Raw genomic sequence first — 21,561 nt, 5'->3', positions numbered from 1 at the left:
CTTGGAAAATAATATAGAGCGAGCCATGAATCATCGACTCTGCTAGGACAGCAGAATGAGTCGAATGCAGCCAGGAAGACATTGAAAAAGCCATCCGTCTCCAGCGCCTGCCACTGTCAATAAGCGTCCCTGTGTGTTAACGCTGGGCCCTCAGTAGATTAGGAGGATGGAGGATGAAGGAAATGGCCTTGCTCCCTGTGCGCGCTTCAGGATCTTGGCTCTGGGTCCTGATATAGAGTCTTGCCGCAGCCAAAGGTTATAAAAGTCTTGGAATTGCTTGGATTAATTACACAGAACCCGATAAACAGGTTGGAATCTGTGGGATGCTTAATCAAATCACCACAGGCTTTTAAGAGCCAGTCATGTGTCTCCGTTATGACGATTAAGATCGTAAAAAAAATTCTTCTCAAATTAATGGAGCCGAGAACAACAGTTCAAAATTTTTGAAAATAAAAAAGTACTTGGTTCTCCCAATAATCTGATACTATACCATCATTTATTCTGAACTTGCATTCTGAGGATCATTACAAGAATGCTGACAACATCTATTTTAAATATCACTCCACCCTATTTTTCCTTGTTTTACTTACACTGTAAAATGACTTTCGATGGCCGAATGATTTTTGTTTTTCATGGATCATGGAAGCTGAATCTAGCCTTTCCTTCCAAGGACTGTATTGCAGAATTTAAGCTCTTTCAAGGTTATGCTACATATGCTAACATTGCTGTTTCTTTCGGCATCGTTTCCCAGCTGGTGTACCTTGTGTGCGGACTGGCTCTGACATTGGGCTGGGGTCGCTCAGGCCCAGGCTGTTCATGGCGCGCACCATGAACAGGTAGATGGTGTTGGGTCGCAGGCCTTTGACCGTGAACTGTGTGGTCTTCACGTGGTCTGCCACGGTTTGCCAGCTGTTGCTCACTGATTGGCTATACAGACCAGAAATGTTATTAGATGCCACTGAACATACAGAAAATGTATACGATGGTTCATGATGTCTGTGCAGATACCGACCTGAAAGCTTCAATGACATATGAGGAGATGGGCGACCCCCCTGACAGCCCTGGTTGCCAGGACAATGATACGCTGTTCTTGGTGACATCAGTAACCTGTGGCTTGGAGGGGGGTCCAGGAACCTCGTTCTCATCCCTGTTCTTCAGCACCATGATACCACCTGCCTCTGTTAGTGGTGATTCGAAAGAACGATGCATTAGCATGTAGCTCAGCGTTTACAAGGTGAATGTAGGCCTTACCCTTCACTTCCAGAAAAGCACTCCATGATGTTTCCCCACTAGAGCTGGCAGCCACACAGGTGTAGATACCAGAATCAGAAAGCTGAAAAGAAACAAAAAGACAATCTGCATAAAGGAGGCGTGCAAGCATGTCACGCAGCATTAAAACCATGTGTTAGCATTGTCGCTGGGTCCCCGTTTAATTTTAATGATAAAGCGATAAAACTGTATAAAGTACAACAGGCATTTATTAGCATAAATTGATATTAGAGCCTCATAAAAGCCAGTAAAGCATAGCAGCGCATTCGAATGAGCTTGATGGAAACTGTTACCGTGACTGCATTAAGAAACTCCATCATGAGGAACGGCGGGGCAAGAATAATGACAAACCCGGATATAACTGTGTCGGTATAAAAGCAATCACTCCGTGCCTGTTCAGGGGTTAGTTATCATCCGCAGTAAAAGATGAAAGTGGGAAAAAACGCTCAGAAGCGTTTCAGGCTAGAGGGGCCGGCGGTGAACAAAGGGTGGGGAAAATGGACAGACCGCACGAAAAACCCATAAAAAAAAAAAAGAAAGGCGGGCATCGCGAGGGCGCTGTATGTCTGCATCACTGGGAGTTTACATGGGAGGCTGTGGTGGCAGAGTGGGGTCAGGTCACAAGTCACGTCTGCGCCCCTCCCCGGATAAGCACTCCCACCGGCTAACTAAGCGGAACTATAAAGGTGGGCTAATTCATTTTTACGAGACACTCCCAACTGCCCCGTCCCCCCAATTTCTGCACCTTTTTCTGCTGCCATGTGCTGCTTTCGTCGCCCACGTCTCGCTTGGATTTATTAAATAAAATGTCAGTGGTTGGCAGCTTTGTCACTCGTAATGATATTCTATCGAGGTTCCAAGGAGGGGAGGGTGTGCCGACTTTAAATTCAATATTCCTTAAATGTGTACCCGTGTGTGTGAGTGTGTGTGCACTTGGAAGCCATCCAGGCTATTCCAGGCTGATCCGCATAAGACGGGGCTCTGTCACTAAGTGATGCTATCACACAATTTAAGGAAATCAATATTTCCCATTCATCTCTTTAATGCAATATGATGCCACATGCCTTTCCACATTATGTCTAACCAACCTCTGCATGAATTCCTTTAAGCCTATACATCACACTGCCCAGTGCTTGTTAAACACACACACACACTTTAGATGGAACATACAATGCACATTTGTATGATATAATATTTATCCACTCCAATGTATGTTCAATTTATTATTGCGCTGATTTCTTGCTTTTGCACTTGTGGACTTGTTCTATTGTGGAACATTGGTATCATTGACAAGTTTGATACTTAGAAAATAGAACTTTTTAGATAAAAGGTTGTTATTACGCGTCCATTGTTTGATACAATGATATACTTCCAAACAGTTAAACTGTTTGAAGAACCTCCAGAAACAAGGAAAGATCCTTCCAAAATTTGATGGGTGCCTGGTAGGACCCTTACCCGTGTGCTCCGAATCTGCAGGCTGCCCAGATCCTGCAGGGACATGCGTGGGTCTTTTCCCAGCAGGCTGACGCCATCCTTCAGCCAGCTGATGTTGGGGATGGGGTCTCCTGAAGCTTGGCACTTCAGCAGCGCCACGCTGTCCACACCAAGCGTCTGATTGGCCGGCCCTTGGCGTATGATGGGTGGGGGGCGGTCTGTCAGAACTGTAATCAGAGAAAATTTACTGTTGAACATGAAATAAATGTATAACTTTATAAGACATGTCTAACAGATTTGTTCATGGATGTTAAGGGTAAAATTTACTTTAAATTGTCTCTGTTTTTTTTAAGTCTAGAAGACTTGTGACCACACCACACCAGAATGACTTTCTGGGAACTGTGCTGAGAATAGCTGAGCTGTGCGTTTCCAGACCACTGATGTGGCAGCTCCAGCTTGAGCCGTTTCCAGTTACCCGCCTGGCTTCCAGCATGTCCCACTCCTGCCTCACTCATTGGCTCGTTGCCTTTTTGTGGCTCTCTGCACGGCGTCAGCCTATTGGCTGAGAAGAGGGGTTCAGATCAACTCTTTATTATGATGAACAGGCAAGTGTGGTCAGGGGTTAGTGTCCTAACCACAGCCCACACCTGAAGCTAACTAGTCCCAGACGCAGACATTCAGCAAGACTTGGAGTATACTTACTAATGTCACATCAACCATGTTTTATGGGCAAGAAAGGGTGGCAAGAGACAAAGAACTGCCTACCCAGCACCTTCTTTTTCCTTTATGATAACAGCCACGGCCAAAGTCTTACTTAACTCCATTAAAATAGCCATTAACTTCCATCGAAGCACTTGGTTCTGGTCTCTAGGTTAGCAGTGGGGGGAAGATAAATATATGTATTAGTGCTGTGTTAAAAGGCCCTCCAGGCTCTAGTTAAGCGATGTGGGACTGGTTCCGGGGGGTGACGATAATATCCTCTGCAGCTGCCATTCATCTATCAGGGGTGAGCAACGCCGGCTCTCAAGGAGCCACGTCGCACACATTAATTAAGGAGTTGAATTATCCAGCAGTGCTGGACCTGGACCTGGAGCACCAATTAGCAGGCTAACTTTGAATTCCTCTAGCTACAATGAGATGGCCTCGAGATGTCAAGCACTAAAAAGTGGGCACGTTCACATTATTACACTGGTGCAATAAAACAGAAAGGGCAATATTCAGCAACAGAACATCTTAGCACCTGGAGACCCCTTCTAGCCCTCATTTTTTCTTGGTGGAGGATGTTTATATTGGGTGGAATGCTGTTATCTGGACTCCCCTGGCACATGGGGAGACAGTTGTAATGCATCAGGCGGGATTAAACCGCGCCTGAGTGCAAACCCGAGAGCTGAACACAAACGGTCCAGGCTCCTATCAGCCCCTGTTGGTCCCACGGCCCTGACTCATCCTGCACCCATTCGTTATCCAATACTGGGAGTCCACTAATCGCCATTGCTCTTATCTTCTTAATGCGAGGCCAAAATGGCCAGGATGCCGTTATCAGAGCTCTTCTATTACTCTGAAACTCTTTTCTCAGCTACTTCGGGCTGTGTGAGCCGCACTAATTTTTCTTCCTGTTTGTAGCAAGGGGGGTAAAAATCATTTAGCCTATGGATGGGAATGAGACGATGGAGTGATGGTAGGATGGCAAGATGAAGTGATGAAGGAGAGAAGCGGCGAAGGCCTTGGATGACTGCATGAGTAATTTCTCATTACGGATCTCCTTGAACTTGCTGGGCTGGGGGAGGAGGAGCTGTTTAGAGGGGGGCTGGCTGCCCACTGGACAGTAAATCTCCCAGGCTACACTGCTGCCAGACAGGACCTGACCTGATATTGGTGCTTACACTCATCTCATATCATCTAATACAGTTACACACCATCTGTACACGGGAAAGCGACACCACATTCAGAGCTACACATTTCTCTGCATTCCACATTCACACATACACTAATATTTACAGCCAACATGACTTACAGACACACTGCATGAACTGATGTTAACAAACTGCAGAGGAAGAAAATGAAATGCTGACACAGGATGTTGATGGATGACGGGCGGGGTCAATTGTCAAGGTTGCAATGGATGAAGCCTTCAGCCTCATGGTAAGTGAATGGATAGAGAGTCCAATACTACTTTCTTCTGATTTTCGTCTCTCTCTCCCACCCTCCCTCCACAAACACAATTCGTCCAAGCACACTTCTCTGGAGGGCGATCTATTTACTCACCTCGGCTAATGGCAGGCCTTGCAAATAAAGCACTTATCATTCCGTCGCCTCCACCGTCTCAACCTTCTTTCAAAAAGTGCTGCGATTGTGGTTGCAGATTCATTCTGCCACTGGCATATTGACCATTAAAGTATGACAGGACTCAAGGGCACAGCTTTCATTTAGTTCGACAATTATTCTCACAGACAAGAGGGGAAACTGGAATGGAAAAATACTCGCTCTGAGAGAAAGAATCTGAACTATTGAAAATAAACATGTATTAAGACAGAAAGCCAACTCTAACTTTTTAAAAGGTACCAATTCTTTGCAGGGGACTTCAAGGCTGCAAAGGTATTCAGCGCCGCTGTTAATGAAATCACAAAAGGCATTAAATTGCCTTTCCAAGTGCTGGCGTGATACACGTGAGAGTGGGATGAAAAGCTGAGTGACAGAGAATTAACATTTGCCTGCCTGTCGGCCAAAAAAAAAAAAAAAAGCTAACATGCCAGGCGGCCGTTAGCTTTAGCAGGTAGGGCTACAGGTCATTAGGCGTAGCCCAGCACTCACCATCTGTAACCTCCAGCTGGGCCTTGGCGAGGATGCTGCCGGCCACGGTCAGGGCCTGGCATATGTAGTATCCGCCGTCTGACCGTTGCACTGAGGAGATGGTGAGGTCGCCGCTGGGCGACACCGAGAAACGACTGTTGGGTTGGGGCTGATTGGGGAACAGAAGGTTCTGAAAGAGAAAAAAAAAAACATGGATTCAACAAACTGGGCAGCTGCTGACAATACACACATGTGGAAACTGTGGCTGTCATATATCATTCGGCTTCAACCAAGTATATAGACTTTATAAATGAAGACACTTGGACAATTCTGTATTGTGAATCCTTAATTAGATCAATAAGAGGTTATAGTCTAATCATGAGAGACGGATATCTTTCATGAACTATCAGGCATAATCATAAAAAATAAAAAAGACAGGTAATGAATACATATGAATGCATGAAGGTTTACCTTTTTCAATTAAATTTGGGGGGGAAAGTTCAAATTTTGAGATCTTTAGTATTCTAATATAGCCCAAACAAATCATATTCAGACATCTAACATAAAACGAATTATCAGTGGTGTAGTGGTATATATAGTGAACATCTGACAGCTCTGCTCTGGGTGTGGCCCGCATCCTCTTCCCTTTAATTACTTCCTTCTGCTTTGTTAACAAACTCTGTTTTTCCTATGTGTGATGAGATCCATTGCCAAAAGGGGGGGGGCTACTTTCTAATTAACAGGTCTAATGAGAGGCCATAAGCGGCCGTTAATGTATGCGACAGCCGTCTCATGGAAACATAACCTCCACCTTGCTATTGTATCCTTCATCTCTCTGCAGATCTGCCCTCATTTTTCCACTGTTTTCTCCTCAAAGCCGCCGAGCAGAAATGAGACATTAGCCGAATTCAATTACACCTAATGACTGTAATGCAGCAAATTATGTCTTTTTTTTTAATTACCTCCCTCCATCTCTCCCCACCCCTGAATCACCCATGCATGATAGATGCCCACTGTGACAGAACACCTTTCTCTAGCCTAATCACTTAATTACCCCTTTAATTTGTTCTCTTAACAAATACCTTCATATCTTATTTAATACGCAAATGAGTGTGGGGTGCGGTCTAGAGGAGGAAGTTCTGGATTTACACTCTGAACATGCATGCCCATGCATGCAAGGTGCTCCAGTTCTGTTAGTGTCCAAAACCAGGACGGGGTGTCTCCCTAATACTTTTCAATGTTATAAAAAACTGTTATTAATGCAATAACAACGTGGAACAAGTGTGAGGTTTTTACAGCATTCATATGGCCGCTAATTTCACCTAGGCCTGCATACTTGCATGCATGTGTGTGTAAGTGTGGCATCTCCTCAGTTGACTCTTATCTCATTGATCATCAGGCCGGATGGTAATTGCCACCGCAATGCTTGCACATGCAGGTGTTTGAGCAGGATATCGGGAGGTGGGAGAGGATCACTGTTATCAGCACCGCAGGTCACAAGATCCTGATTAGCGCTCAACCAGTCTCTCTGAACAAACAGCCGGGGTGTCTGAGACACAGATACTGATAAGAGACCCGAACTGATCTGAGCCACAGGGTAACAGAGGAAAAGGACACACATGCAGAGAACCTATGACTCCACAGGACTGTATTGCATTAATAGCCATTACAATTATTTTCATTATTGTTGATAATATTATTATTATTGCTGTGGTGTAATAACAGTGAAATTAAATTGCAATGCGGGGCAGAATAATAGGCTTCATTAAATGTCTAACTGTTGCAAAAAATGTGCCTTGACACAACGCCTTTCTCTGTGTGCTACCAACAAAATAGCAATTGTTTACCTTCAATAAGCAATTACAAGTTCACAAAAGGCAGACACTGCAAGCGGAATCTCACTGCATCACAATAATTATTGAGACAATACAAGATTGCATAATAGATAGTAGAATAAATGGAGGGCATAAACACATGCCACTCAAAACATTTACAAATGAGACTAATATATGTTTCCATGTGATTATTTTCATGATTTCCTTATTTCAGTTGGGATTCAGCAATTTTGTATATTCATGGAGGCCGAATTGGTTTCCATTATTTTCTCTACTCAAGGGGCATAACAAATGCAGCCAGTTTTTTGTCACACCCTGTTAAATGCGTCACAATTTTGGTACACAGCGTCATCATGGCATCTCACCTGACTGCCCTCTTTCTGCCAGAAGACCGCAGGTTGTGGGTTGCCCTTGGTCTCGCAGGGGAACGTGGCTGAGCGTCCCTGAGCCACAATCTGGTCACGTGGCCGGATCACGAATTGAGGGGCGGCTAGGGTGAAATCAAAAAGGGAACAAAAATTGTCATGAAAACAGTATGATATCGCTTGGAACAGATCTAATAAAAAAGCAACAGGAAGTTGCGGTGGGAGCTCAAGCAGCAACAGGCAACCAAAGGACAAAGGTCACGAGGAGAAACACAATACAGCGCTTCCATGCACAGCATCACAGCCCACTGTATTCTGTCAGTTGGATTTGACTGGGGACAAACAGCAAGAGGGATGGGGTTCACGTTGGTGGTTGGGTAGGGGCATCGTCACAGCAACCAGGCAGGCCATTCATCCAGGCTGAATGAATGACAGGAAGTCACCCTTCATGATAACGGCACGGTGTTGACATACAGCCACAAAGCGGGTACAGTCACAACTCAAAGGACCTTCAGATCATTTTTTATCTCTTTTGGACCTGCATAGTTTATATAACGGAAATGGAAACACAAGAGGACAGATCTACATTATTTCGCATAATTCTTACAGATTTGGCAAGTCAATGGCTTCATAGCCATGTTTTATTGTCGGTTTTGCTTGTTTAGGAATATGCAAAAATCCTCATGCATTCAGAGCAGACAACCCTTTTAAAAATACTGTCCCCACTAAAAAAGTGCATTGGACCTGGTAAGAACATTGCTCACAATTCCCTTGTTCACATGATGAAAGTTCTGACCCCATCCATATCTCCCGGCACCGTGTTAGGAGTGGCTGGACAGTGAGCGTTTCCCATTAGCGCTCAAATAAATGGCTGGAAAAGAGGGCAGGCAGACCGATGCGTGTAGCTGACCAGTCCCGGTACTCCCACAGCAGGGAGAGTGGGAGTACATGCCCGCTTAAAGACCCGTCCATTTCTTATCCTGGCACCTCTTTCTCCATCCATCCAAACGTACAATTAAACAACAGTGTGGAGAGGAAAGGTCATCCGACACTTCCCGCCACACTGCAACTCTCTTCTGCTTCGCAGTATGATGCAATTTGTCTGGCTGGATGATGGTAAAGCAACACCACATGGTTCTGACTCTGTTTCACAAATAAACAGCTAATTACGTGAACTAATGGGTGCCCTGTGTAGTCTTTTGTAACCCTTTCCAGTATAAACGCCATGACAAGCTGGCTTCATCCGTTGCAAATCCCTGCAGCCAATTAGTCGACCTTCGACGTGTGGATCGTTGCCGTTCTGCTGCCTTCTAATAACCATGTGTCAAAAGAACTTTTCTTTTTTTCCTAACACACAAGAGCCTTAAGCCCAGCGGACGTGCGTGGGTATTCAGGCAATTCTGTCTCATTTCTTTTAATTACCCTGAGGGCCCCAGCTCACCTCTTTGAAAACAAGGGTGCAACACCAGGTCAGATCTTCCTCCTTGAATTACATATCCAGACCCCCGTGGTGTAAAGGCTTAGGCTCAAGGTGTGTAATCCACCCCCCACAGGCTCTTTCATCGAACCAGACCCACACCACGGCTATAGCAGGCCCCCGCATGACACACTCAAACAGTCCAGCTAAAACCCATCACGTCCATACCTCGTCCACCCGCGACCTTAAGATGCCATCGAAATTCAGAGCGGAGCAGAGCAAGTTTCTCTAAGAGGCTCTTGTCTTTGACGGACAGCAAAAAAAGCTGTAGAATTATGGGTTCCAAAGGTCAAGCTGTCCTTCACGTTTGCATCTGTCACTCAGACCCAGGAAACTGAGAGTGAAGATGAATGCATGGCAGCCTGTCACAGAGTTGTTACACAAGGGTGACAGATGCTACTCAGTTGTACTTTCTAAGCCAGTGGGCATCCATCACACCAGCACAGCTAAATGTAGTGAATTGGAGTGAACTAACACTAGTTCTGCAACCATAGCTGCTTTCCTTTAATATTGTTTGGGCGGGGATGGTAAAAAGTTCTCCTGTTAAACCTTGCATTCATCTGGATGTTACTTTGATACGTACCACCTACCTAAAGACTTTCTTCAACCTTGTGTCTATTGCATTCCCTGATACCAGTGACATCTTTAACAACGTGCCTCTCCATGCTCCAAAAATGTTCAGGAATGGTTTGATGATGACAAAGCTGCCAATAACTTGGTACCAGATACCAGAGGACAACTTTAAAGGTCTTATGAAGTCCATGCCTCATATGGGTCAGACATATTTTGCATTTACATTTTCGGCATTTAGCAGATATCCTTACCCAGAGCACCTTGCAATCAGGGCTTACAGGTACAGTCCACCTAAAGCACATGTGTCAAACCCGCGGCCCACGGGCCACATCCCACTAGATCACTTAATACAACTCTATTATTATGGCCTGGCGTTAGGAGAACTGATAACACACAAACTACATATCCCATAATGCAGTGAGCAATTTGCTGAAAAAAACTGCTGTAGTTTGTGTATTATCAGCACTGCATATCACTGGGTCATAATAATAGATCTTTATAAAGTGATGTCGTGGGATGCATGAATTTGACACCCCTTACCTAAAGACCCTCAGGGTTAAGTGTCCTGCTTGAGAACACAATGGCAGTAAGAGGGGTTTCAAGTGTCTAAACCACTACTGTAAGGCACCACAGGAGAGCCTACAAAATATTAGGGTGGCGGTTTTATTATCACAAAGGATGATACTGACCTCAACAACCTGATTATGATCACGGCATTTAACTAAAAAATCTGACCACACAGTGATAACACAATACAATTAAACATGGAAACATACTCTACTGTCAACTTTACTCATGGTCTAAACCAATCACTCACCCATCATGATTATTCTAACATTTACTAATAAACACACCTTATTCAGCAAAGAAAACTTTCCTGGTCCGGTATCTCTGGAACAGGCCGATAGCACAGCTGGCTACTTCTGAGGCAAGGCTCCTGGCATCTGTCTGATTTATCCCTCCCATCGCTTCTTTGTGGTGACATGTTTGTCAAAGACACACCACTGGGCCAGCCACAGATGGCTATGGATTTACTGCCACCCATTTTGGCCCTCTCCTGCAGAGAGCCAGCGCTGCACCTCTCCGAGTTGGGATCCGATACCAAACCCTTAAATCACGGGCTGGCAGCGCCACCGCGGCTTCCTCTGCTCTCCACTGATAGTCAGAGCGGCAGTGCATTAACCGCCTCCAGTCAATCAGAGTGTTTGTTTAACCGCTGATCTCCATAGTCGCCGCCGGCGTCGCTGGCCGGCACCTTTATCTGGACATGCACGCGTTCACTTGTATGTACACCGAGGCCACAAAACAGAGGCCGCCACGTGTTTTACTCACAAAAAAAAAACACACACATTTCAAAAAAAATAAAAGTATGACTGAAAATGTGCTGTCTCAATCCTGGTAGATGGTGGCAAATGTGATATATATTACTGTTTAATTGTGCATTTGGCAACTAATGAATTGTAATTATTTGTACAGCACTTTGGTTATTTTCAGACTGAAAATTGCTATATTGCATATTTAAAACCTTGACAGAGAAAGAAGCTCAGATGGGCCGATGATCTCCTTTACTGCAGACTGACATAAATAAAATCGAAGCATGTGTGTCACATGATATGACAGGGCTGAGGCAAGGCTCCTGTATCTCTCCACACCCTTAGAGAAACAATCGAGACCATATTTTCCATATTTAATACACAATTTGACATATATGCCCCTCTGCCTAAGAAATTTCATACACACACACAAAATATGAATATGCATGCCAGCACATATGCACACACACCCCAAACATTGTCACTTCTTTAAGCCCCAGCATTCAATCATATTTTATTCAGGGGGCTGCTGCAATTACTGTCTGTTCCCCTCATGCAGGCTGAATGTGTAATTTCTACCATTCCGCCGGCAGCCTGACAGCCCTGACAGCCACAGGACGGCCATTGATGCAGCGCTGGGCTTCTGGTGGGGCGGGGGTCTCTGCTTCCTGCCAGGCTTGTACAAACACGCTGCCCTCGATGCCGCTTCACCTCTCCCTCTCTGTTGGTCCCTTATTGAAGTGCCACACACCTCCTCCGAACACGTTCCCAGGCAAAAACCCAACGCCGTGCCTGTCTCCCCAACCAGGATCGAGACAAAATCCCTCCCTCCCCATTGTCAGCTGAGGTGGCCTCTTCCAAGGATGCGCCCTGGCACACTGGGAATCGGAGGCGGGGGACAACAACACTACAGCACTAATCTACAGTACCTCAGCATCCGTCCTGAAGGGCTGGAGTTTAGCGGATAGCAGGTTAGCGTGAGTCGAGGGGGAAAGGTGGGATCCCTTGCACTGTGTTAGAGAGGTGGTGCTGGAGCTCAGAGTCACGGTGACAAGAGAGCGATGCCCATGTTAGTGTGGGACGTTCTGGGTTAGTGCCGTCTGATGCAAGCCACGGCGTGTGTGTGTGTGTGTGTGTGCGTGTGCATGTGTGTAGGAATGTGAGAAAAGGACAGAGGGTCTGGGAAGCCCATGCATTATGGAGGCTGTACAGAAGGATGGTACTTACCTACAGGGCGAGCTGGAGACAGAACAATGGTGTGGTGGTGAGCAAAAAATAAATAACAAAATGAAAACAGAGAAAACACATGAGTGCAGGAAATGAACGTAAATAAAGGAAATGTGATTTCAATAGAAAAAACAAGACAAAGAAAAATCAAAGTCAGAATGATCAATGACGTGTCTGCGGCACATATTTCTGTCTCAGGGTTTAGCGTGGGAAGTAGGTCTGAGTAGCCTGGAGTTGAAAACAGTTACCTGAGTGAATCAGTGCCTACAAATAAAGTTCCACGATGTGGGGAAAAGGGCCCGAAGGATCAACAAAATTTCTACCAACTAAAAATTAGGAATTAACATGAAAATGTGTGGATTTTGTGAGTTGATTCATTATACTGTTTAAATTGCTGTTTAAATTCTGCTTCTTTGTTTACGCTGGCATACTGACACAGAAAATGTACGTCCTTGGCTAGCACGGCGTTTTATTCTGGAATGCTAGATTGATTTCATTCGTTTAAATGAAAGGAGATCAAATTTTAAATTTGGATTTGGGACTTTCACATCGACCCTAATGAAGCTGGAGAGCCAGCGTTGCCTTCCAGCTGGAGTTTGACACTATCTCAGGTTTGACGCTCCTCATTAAAATGATTCCTGTTGGAGAAGCAGCGCTGCTTGCCGGATACTGGATGCGACTCCGTCAGAATTAACGACCCTTACAGCTCTTACAGTGATTTTGAACCCGAGAGGCAGGGTGTGTCTGTCACTAACAAACAGAAGTGAGGGTCACACGGAGAGACATCGATGGAGAGAGAGAGAGAGAGACCGAGGGATGAGAGCGGAGCGCTTCATATTTAATTCAGCGCTACAACTGTTGAGATGGAGCGCCACACTGATATTAGGAATTGCAGAGCTCCCTCTCTCCCACCCTGACCCTCCCGTCAGGGTGCGGCACTCTGCGCCTTGATACAAATCCCCAATTCTAAAGAGCCCAAAATTGAAGCTGACCCCACAAGCTTGTTCTACCTCTCCCTCCCTCGCTCCCTCCTTCTCTTGCCTTCTCCATAGGACATTAAAAGCGCTTGGCGGAGGCCTCTGATGGTTTGATTTAATGTGCACAGGAGGAGAAGGAGGGAGGGAAGGAGGGAGGGAGGGAGATTACGGCAAAAATGTTTTTATTAACCTTTAGCCACCTCTGCCGCATGACTGCGCAGCCTGCACCGGTAAACTGTGAAATGATTTCATTGGCTTTGTGTGTATGTACGTCTGTGTGTGTGTGTGTGTGTGTGTGTGTGTGTGTGTGAGTGTATTTGAGCCTCTGTTTTGTTCAGAGACAGAATAGGTTTGTGTTTACATGTGTGTTCTTAATAATAGGGACATTTAAGTCATTCTTACTGATACCATCTTCATGATTATCTTTTTTTTTTTTTTTTTTTTTTTTTTTTTACATATATACATATCGCATGTTGAAAACATGGCTGCTCCCGTCTGGACAAGTGTGAATTTGTATTAGTTTATGTGTTATGTATTTTAAAGGACATATCTGAGGTTCTGTGCCACCAGCAGTGCCAAATGAAACCCAGAAACAGATTTGTGTGTGTGTGTGTGTGTGTGTGTGTAAGCAAGCATTTGTATGGATATGTAGGTAGAGTGTCCGTGGGTGTTCTTTCAGGCAGCATAAAAACGAATAGAATGTCTACACCTCCCTTCAGCAGTGTGTGTGTGTGTGTGTGTAGTTGCTATATAAGTCTCAGTTCTTTGGCTGTACAGGGCGTCACTCACCCCTGACTGTGAGGGTGGCTGGTGCCTCCACTTTGCCCACACGGTTCTCTGCCAGGCAGGTGAACGTCCCCTCGTCTCCTGCTGAAGCCTTCTTAATCCTCAGCAGGTAATCCTCCTTATCATACTTGATGTCATACCTGAGGACAAGAACCACAAGGCAAATGAGTGTTACCATGGTAAACAAAGAGTAAAAATCGAAACGAGGACGGGGTCATGGCGGAGACACGTCTTAACCGAGAGGAAACAATGCCTCCTGGAGAAGAGGCAGAAATCTGGAGCAGGGAGACAGCAGATCAATTATTCAGCCATGATACACACACACAGACAGACAGACTACAGCTTTCAGCAGGAACCACACACTGCCTGAATATTTATGAAAAACTGTCTGTGTATGTCATCCTGCACACTCCCCCCCGTATACAGCTGTATATTCCGTTCTCAGCACCGCACACACATGCATGCGTGCACACGCCCTTATTTTCAAGCTGCTTTTGTGAGGTTGTGTTGTGGTGTCTTTTTGTGTCCACTGGCCAGTATTTTTGTATAGAACTAAAAAGCCACAGTGAGTGAAGAGGTGTCAGTCGGTCCACGCCCACCACGACACGGGGTGTGTGTTTGTGTGTAAATGAGTGGAAAATGGTGAAGCAGTGAGGAGTAACTGACAAGGGAAGGACGCCGATTTCCCTTCATGCACTAGTCTATAATTAGAGAAAAGGTGTGTGTGTCTGTGCGCATGTTGGCATGCGTGTGTGTGAATGGCAGGAAAGGCTGAAGGAATACAGGTGGGGTTAGGAAAGGTTTGCCGGTCAGACACCTCTTTAGAAAACACACACTCACACATACACAACAATTCATCAGTTGTCCTGTATGTGTTGGAAGGATCTCAGAACCCCAAGAAGAAACATGAGGAGAACATCCAAGCTCTTCATGCAGTGATACCAGACGGGGCCCAGAACCCAGCGCCAACCACTGCACCACCATGCCACTCCGCCCCAAGGCAGACTGCTGCCAGCCAGGTCCCTTCACTCTTGTTTTATTAACCCTCATTCTGCAACCGGTGCCGTGAAGAACCTGTTCTGCTCTTTTGAGGACCGGGGGTAACCCACACTAGACACGTTGTAGCCAGTAATCGAAGCATCAGGTGCTACGGTGGCGGTCTGCCATCGCCAGCAGCTGCAAAACCAATCTGTCCCGTCCCCCTCTCCCCACCGCTCCTCCCCCCTCTTCCGTAATGACATTTACTGGGAAAATGTTTCAAAGGCCCTTTTATTAACAAGCATTCCTGCACGATGAGGGGCAGCTACCTCGATCGACTGAAAAAATAAATAACATAATGGTTATTCAGATGAGTAACGGCTAAACGCTTTGTCTGAGCACGTTTCAGAATTCAAATAAAGCTTTTTATTGTTCAAGTGGGGGAACGCGGAGATGGGGCAGAGTGACACGAGCCCTTTCAGAGCAGAGCAAAGCCGGGGAAAAGCCGCCCTTCCTGACAGCGCCGCGGGCAGAGACGGAAGCCGGGGGTGACGAGGGCGAGGCACACGGACAGGTGAAACTGGGGTGACGGGGGTGGCAATGAATCAGAACAACAGCACACACAGAACAATGCTGAACACAAAACGGCAGGAAATGGAATGATGGGATAGTTAACATAACAGATAACAGCTTTGGTTATGAATGATACAACTATTGCCAACATGTAGTTTTTAGTTTGTTATGTTTATTCATGTTTAACCGACATTCTATACAATGTGGGTTTTAGGCACTATTTTCAAACTGGTGCTAAGTGTAGCAGAAAATGCTAAGCATGAGGTGCTACCTAAATGGTAATATATTATATATAATAAAGTGGATAAATATACAATAAAATGGATATAAAATAAAGAAATGATGGGTAATTATCTGTATCTTGAAGAAGAGCGAGTAACTGCACTTTTTGGTGGTGTTTAATTATTTCTGTCGATAAGAACACAATCTTAAAATGGCAGGAGCCTGAGATCGCTACTTCCTCATTCTGTATGATTTAAACCCGAATTCCGTCCAAAAAAGTCACATGTACAAAGAGAACTGTGTTTCTTCCCTGTTTTATCTACTTATGTAACTCCACAGTGGGCCTTTGACTTAAGACTAGCGAACAAGCCACACACTTAGCATGTAGCTCTGGACCTGTCATTGTGCCCAGTGCGTCTTATTAGCATTGGTAGTAGGAATCAATTTTGGTAAGATTGCAAGGCTGTCAGTGTCTCATCATTACTGCAGTATATTTACATTTATGCCGTTTATTAGACACGCTTATCCAGAGCGACTTACAATCAGTAGTTACAGGGACAGTCCTGCTCCATACACTCAGGGTTAAGTGTCTTGCTCTGGGACACAATGGGGTTAAGTGGGGTTTGAACCTGTGACATATGAGTGCTTCTCACATCACAGATTCTCCTGTCTATAAACTTTACTCTTCACCCTAATCAAAAGTTCATACACATCAGTCCTGTTCAGCTAGATTGAAATCAGTTGACTGAAGTACATTTAACTTTCCATAAACAAGGTGATGTAGATTCCACAACCTCTATTTTTCAGGTTTTCCTCCGGCATATTTAAAGCTGGTTCTAAAACGACCAACGCAGTACATGTACAGTACGTGGAGATGTAAGGGCAATGTACATCGAGTTTTGTTTGAGGAGAAACAGAAGCTCTTTCTTGCTGTTGATGCTGAGCTCTGGTGTCCATTAGAATGGGAATGTAATTACGAATGCAACACGTGGGAGCAGGGAGAGCAAGTTCGAACCAACTTCACCCCGCTGGCTCTCTCTGTAGCGGAAAAGAACACACACACACAGAGACACACACTTACCACTAACAAATAAAGTGGTGCAAGCTTGTACTAGATAAAGATGCAAATCCACACACAGTTATTTAAGTATGTAAGGTCTTACACAGAAAAACACAAGCTGCACATTCACACAGCCTCCCACAAGGCCTTAAAAGCTTTCATATGCGGTGAAATGAGGACTGATGAGGAATGTAAACAGCAGCCAGCGCTGTGCCGGGTCTCTCCAGCTCGTTAACGTGGAGACAGAACACACACAGACACACAGTGTACTGTGGGGAGCCAGAGCTTTATAAAACACATACTGAACTCCAGAAAACACACACACACACACACACAATCCCCCACACGACAGCAGATTCTTGAGTGGTCCGATGACAGTGAATGGGTGCATATCACAAGCAAGGTCTTTTCAGGTCTCAGTGTGTGTGTGTGTGTGTGTGTGTGTGTGTGATTGTGTCTCTTTTTATTATTGTAACAGGGGACCGGTGCCAATGTGGACATGGATGGCGCAATTGCTGGATTTTTTGGGGGGGATTTTTTACAAACATAGAACAAAACACACTTGGTTACATGGGATAGGACATATAGCACACGCAATGACCCGACAAAGACATGGATACATACAGGGCAGTTATATACAGACAACAGGAGGTGAGGACACTCAGGAATTAAGGGAACACAGTCCACAGTAATCTCCAGTCTGTATGCGAATCCGGAGCAACCCTAATATCAGTCCATGACACTTACATTAAATCTGACATTAACATTTGTTACATATTTATTATACATGTGCTAAATATTTACCTTGCAAAACTGTGTGTACCTGTGCATATAATTATGTGTATGTTCATCCACTGCCTGGCTGCGTTCAGACAGAATTCTGCTGTAGCTGGTGCTTCCCGTCCACCGACATACACCATACGACAAACAGGGACTCATTTTCACATACACACACACACACACACACACACACACACACACACACACACCATATATACTCATGAATAGGAGATGTATCTATTTATACTGCAGTTGACCGTAGCTACATTTCTGCTGAGTTGCGGAGGGAGGAAGATTAGAGAAAGAGAGGGGTCAGCACATCACCAGCCGCCCGTCACACCACGTTTCACAGTTCTTTTACACACAGACACTTCTGAATTGGGAAATACACACACACACATACACACACAAAATCACAGGTTAATACACACACTCACACACACGCACAAGAGTGTAGCCACTCATGAAAATTTTAAGAGTAAAATGCGGGTGGTAAAAAATAAGGGGATAGGCATTCGGGAGGCTGACTAGTGCTGCGCTCCGGGCTCTGACTGGCAGGTCGGGAGGGGACGCCGGGGTCTGAATCCAGATTGGCCTGAGGGGCACAGGGCACTGATAACAGAGACGAGGGCACAGAGGGGACAGAGCAACGCGACTGCAGAGATAGAGAGGAGAAGAAGAAAAGCGGCCGAGAGGGGGATTTAGAACACACTCACAAACACGCACACACACCAGCTGATAACAGGAACTCACAGAATCTCTTGTGGGGGTGGGGGGGTGCAGCCAGAAGTCTCAATCTCAACACAGCCCTCATATATCTGGCCTTGCCTGTTGGTACTTTACACCGGGATGATTTCTTTTCCCTTTCTACCCCCCGGTAGCAGCCTCAGCTAAGACAATACAAGTGAGAGGGACCCTAGAAATCAAGGTACCACATAAATATTCCACAACTGGGCCAGCGAGTCCCCCGCAGCGGGAGGTGTTATTGTAAGTGAGATCTTCCCGATCTTCATGCCGCTGCCGTGTTTTTCCTCCTGAGCACCGCTGTGTGTGTATGTGTGTGGTGTGAGGGGGGTGTTTGTTTAGCCGATACCCTCTCCAGCAGGCGGGGGTGGGCCAGCAGGTGGGTGGTGCAGAATGAGTGCCACAGACCACTCCATGGTGGGGGGAAAGGGGGAGGTAATTCCCCTTTGCATCCCAGCTTATCATATTAATAAGGACAGTGTAACCTTTTCAGATGAAAAGCAAACAAAAAGCCGACCCCCCGATCAGCAATTACACACACACACACACACACACACACACAAGCACACACACAATTCAGATATAAGTGAAGAGGTGTCCTTCATCCTCCACAGCACAGTTGGCAAAAAAAAAAAAAAAAAAAACCTCAGCAGCATTTAGAGCTGCTCAATTAATCACATATTAATCAGAATCACAATTTTCACTCTTTCAATATGTTAATCGCAGGAGGCTGCAATTACTATAACAGCCACTTTTTGTCTTTTTTTTCTTGTGGTAGCCCAACAATATCGACACAAAGAGTACGCTTTTATTTAAAAACAGTATATTTTATAACATGATTTTATACTGTGGTATAGAATGATGTAGAATGGTAAAATAATCTGATAAAATGAAGTGCAGTATGCATGTACATGTCATCCACAATCAAACATCATTCATACAAGTCAGTTACATGCATGCAGCAATAGTGGCAATTGTGTTCAGAATTTTGCATTAGAAGCAAGAATAAAGATGCATGGAGTATATGTGTGTGTGTGTGTGGGGTGTGTGTGTGTGTGTGTTTACTCTCTATGTTAGGGAAGTAATTAAAAGTGCATCTGCTTACCTTACTGAAGAAAAAAAAAACTGTTGGTACGGGCCTGGGGCTTATTTCCCGTGATTAGCATAATGTGTGTGTGTGTGTGTGTGTGTGTGTGTGTGTGTGTGAGACTGCACACTGGTGTGTGAACCCATGTAGCGCACACGTATGCACGCCGTTTGATAACCTGTAGGCAGTCCACGTTGTATTGATTCTGTGTAGCTTTTTCTCTCCGCAACACAGCTGTCTATCAAACGTGGAGATGGCTTGATGTGAGAACAGCAGATAAGAAGGCGGCTGGCGGTAGGCGGCACAGAAGCCCCGACAAAGAAGAGCTCGCTCTCAGAAGCAACAAAGATGGTGGAGAATGTCAAAATTAAAATAATCTCCCCTTCTCGCCGCTCGTGCCGCTTCAAAGGCAGGCAGGGGACAACACCATAATAGAGAACAGCGTTTTCAGGGCGTCGGTGTCAAACCGCAACTATGAGCAGAAGCGATAATGATTCGTTTAATAACTTGCCTGTGATTGTTTCACGCATTCAGGCCACTACGCTGGTGACGTCACAGCGCTTTAAAGCAGTACGTGGTGCTAACAGGTAGAACAAAAGCCATTTAAATACAGCCATCGCAATTAAGAGAAGAAAACACTTCCTGCACTGACAATGAGCATGTCCATAACAGAACATGTGATAGTGATAAGTGTAGTATTCAGTCGCACATGCATTTGGCATAAATTTCATGAAACTTGCTACAATTCTTTGAATTGCAAAAGAAATTAATAAAAGTGCGTATTTGCTCTCTATGTTTAGGGAAGCATTTATTTGGCAGAAATATATATATTAATACAAATATTCATTACTAAAACAAAATATCCAATTTGGCATGTACCAGTATTGCATTTTTTTTGCAGTGCGTGACTGCTAATGTAAGACTGTATGAAAGTAGATCAGAAATTGTACTACCAACAAGCTTTAGAGTTCAAAAAAAACATTGGCGTTAGTGTGTGAACGGGAGAGATTAACACGACTGACAGTTTACTCAGTTCCCCAGACAAACTTTCTGCTCCCGACCCCTGTACTATCTGAAGCAAACAGTGGACCGCAGTGCTGATGCTGACCTCTGACCCCCTCCCCCAATCCCAACTCCCCCTTTTCTGCACTTTCCACGTGTTCACACACTGCACAAATGCAACCAGGACTTCTCATCAAACCTGTAAACCCTAAGGACGAAGCTCATTGGCCACAAGGTGCCCTGTACACCTGAGTTTTCTGTTCCATTACCTCAGACAAACACTGTGCTCTATGGAGGTGTCAGAGGGTGCTGCTAAAGGCACAGTCAGACCCTGGGCCCCGAGATGGAGGTGACGTGTCAGCGGGGAAACGCGCGGTGGAGTTGAACTCGCAGCGGAGTGTGTGGGAAGTCTGCAGTATTATCTTCCGATATGAGTCCTGGCCCTGGCGAATGCAGCGTGACTGGCGACGGCCGTAAATCAGCGAGGAGCGTTTCGCTTCCATACGGCGGAGGAGCAGCTGCCGGCCCCCTCTCCCTCTTTCTGAAGGCTGACTCAAGGCGGCAGGACATCAATAGCTGCTTTGTTGTGCAGCTTGGGTTGGGGATTACCCACCGTGTCTTTTAGTTCATGCCAGCAGCTCACCTGCACATACAGGCGTATACACACATGTGCGCGCAACACGAGAGTCTTTGGCAGGGCCTCCGCACACCTGTCCTCACGGCAAGATCCAGCCAAGACGCAGGGACAGGCCAGCGCTGGCCAGACAGATGTCCCTTGGGCTAAATGATGGTGAACATTCAGCTGATCCTCAGAAGGTGATATAAACTGTTCATGCGCTATACCTTCCCCACGTACTCTAAATACAAAAATATTGTATTATTAGCATTCTGTTTTCCAGACGTATTTAACATTTATGTGATTTTGCAGACCATCTAACAACCAGTTGTTAAAGGGACTCAGAGTTAAGAGTCTTGCTCAGGGACACAAAGTGGCGTTTTGAACCTGTGACTTTTTGGTTCATAGGCGAGTGTCTAAACCTCTAGTCTAATACCAGTCTACCAAAAATTG

The 21,561-nt window shown here is 45.4% G+C and overlaps 1 protein-coding gene across 13 annotated transcripts in view; it reads right to left on the bottom strand.

Moving 5' to 3' along the window:
• robo2 (roundabout, axon guidance receptor, homolog 2 (Drosophila)) overlaps window positions 1–21,561 on the bottom strand; it is a 323,403-nt gene that overhangs the window by 37,158 nt on the left and 264,684 nt on the right. For 8 of the 13 annotated variants that reach the window (XM_028962515.1, XM_028962523.1, XM_028962519.1 and 5 more), the window contains 8 exons: window positions 14,050–14,186; window positions 12,284–12,295; window positions 7,694–7,818; window positions 5,515–5,683; window positions 2,725–2,930; window positions 1,252–1,333; window positions 1,013–1,178; window positions 761–927 (listed from right to left, as the gene is read on the bottom strand). In XM_028962515.1, the coding sequence (XP_028818348.1) occupies window positions 761–927; window positions 1,013–1,178; window positions 1,252–1,333; window positions 2,725–2,930; window positions 5,515–5,683; window positions 7,694–7,818; window positions 12,284–12,295; window positions 14,050–14,186 (1,064 nt within the window). The remainder of the gene's footprint in view (window positions 1–760; window positions 928–1,012; window positions 1,179–1,251; window positions 1,334–2,724; window positions 2,931–5,514; window positions 5,684–7,693; window positions 7,819–12,283; window positions 12,296–14,049; window positions 14,187–21,561) is intronic. The other 5 variants (XM_028962517.1, XM_028962528.1, XM_028962520.1 and 2 more) reach the window with 1 other exon arrangement.

The sequence above is a fragment of the Denticeps clupeoides genome, chromosome 19 (assembly GCF_900700375.1).
Source record: "Denticeps clupeoides chromosome 19, fDenClu1.1, whole genome shotgun sequence".
Lineage (NCBI taxonomy): Eukaryota > Metazoa > Chordata > Actinopteri > Clupeiformes > Denticipitidae > Denticeps > Denticeps clupeoides.
This window is presented reverse-complemented; position numbering and strand designations above follow the sequence as displayed.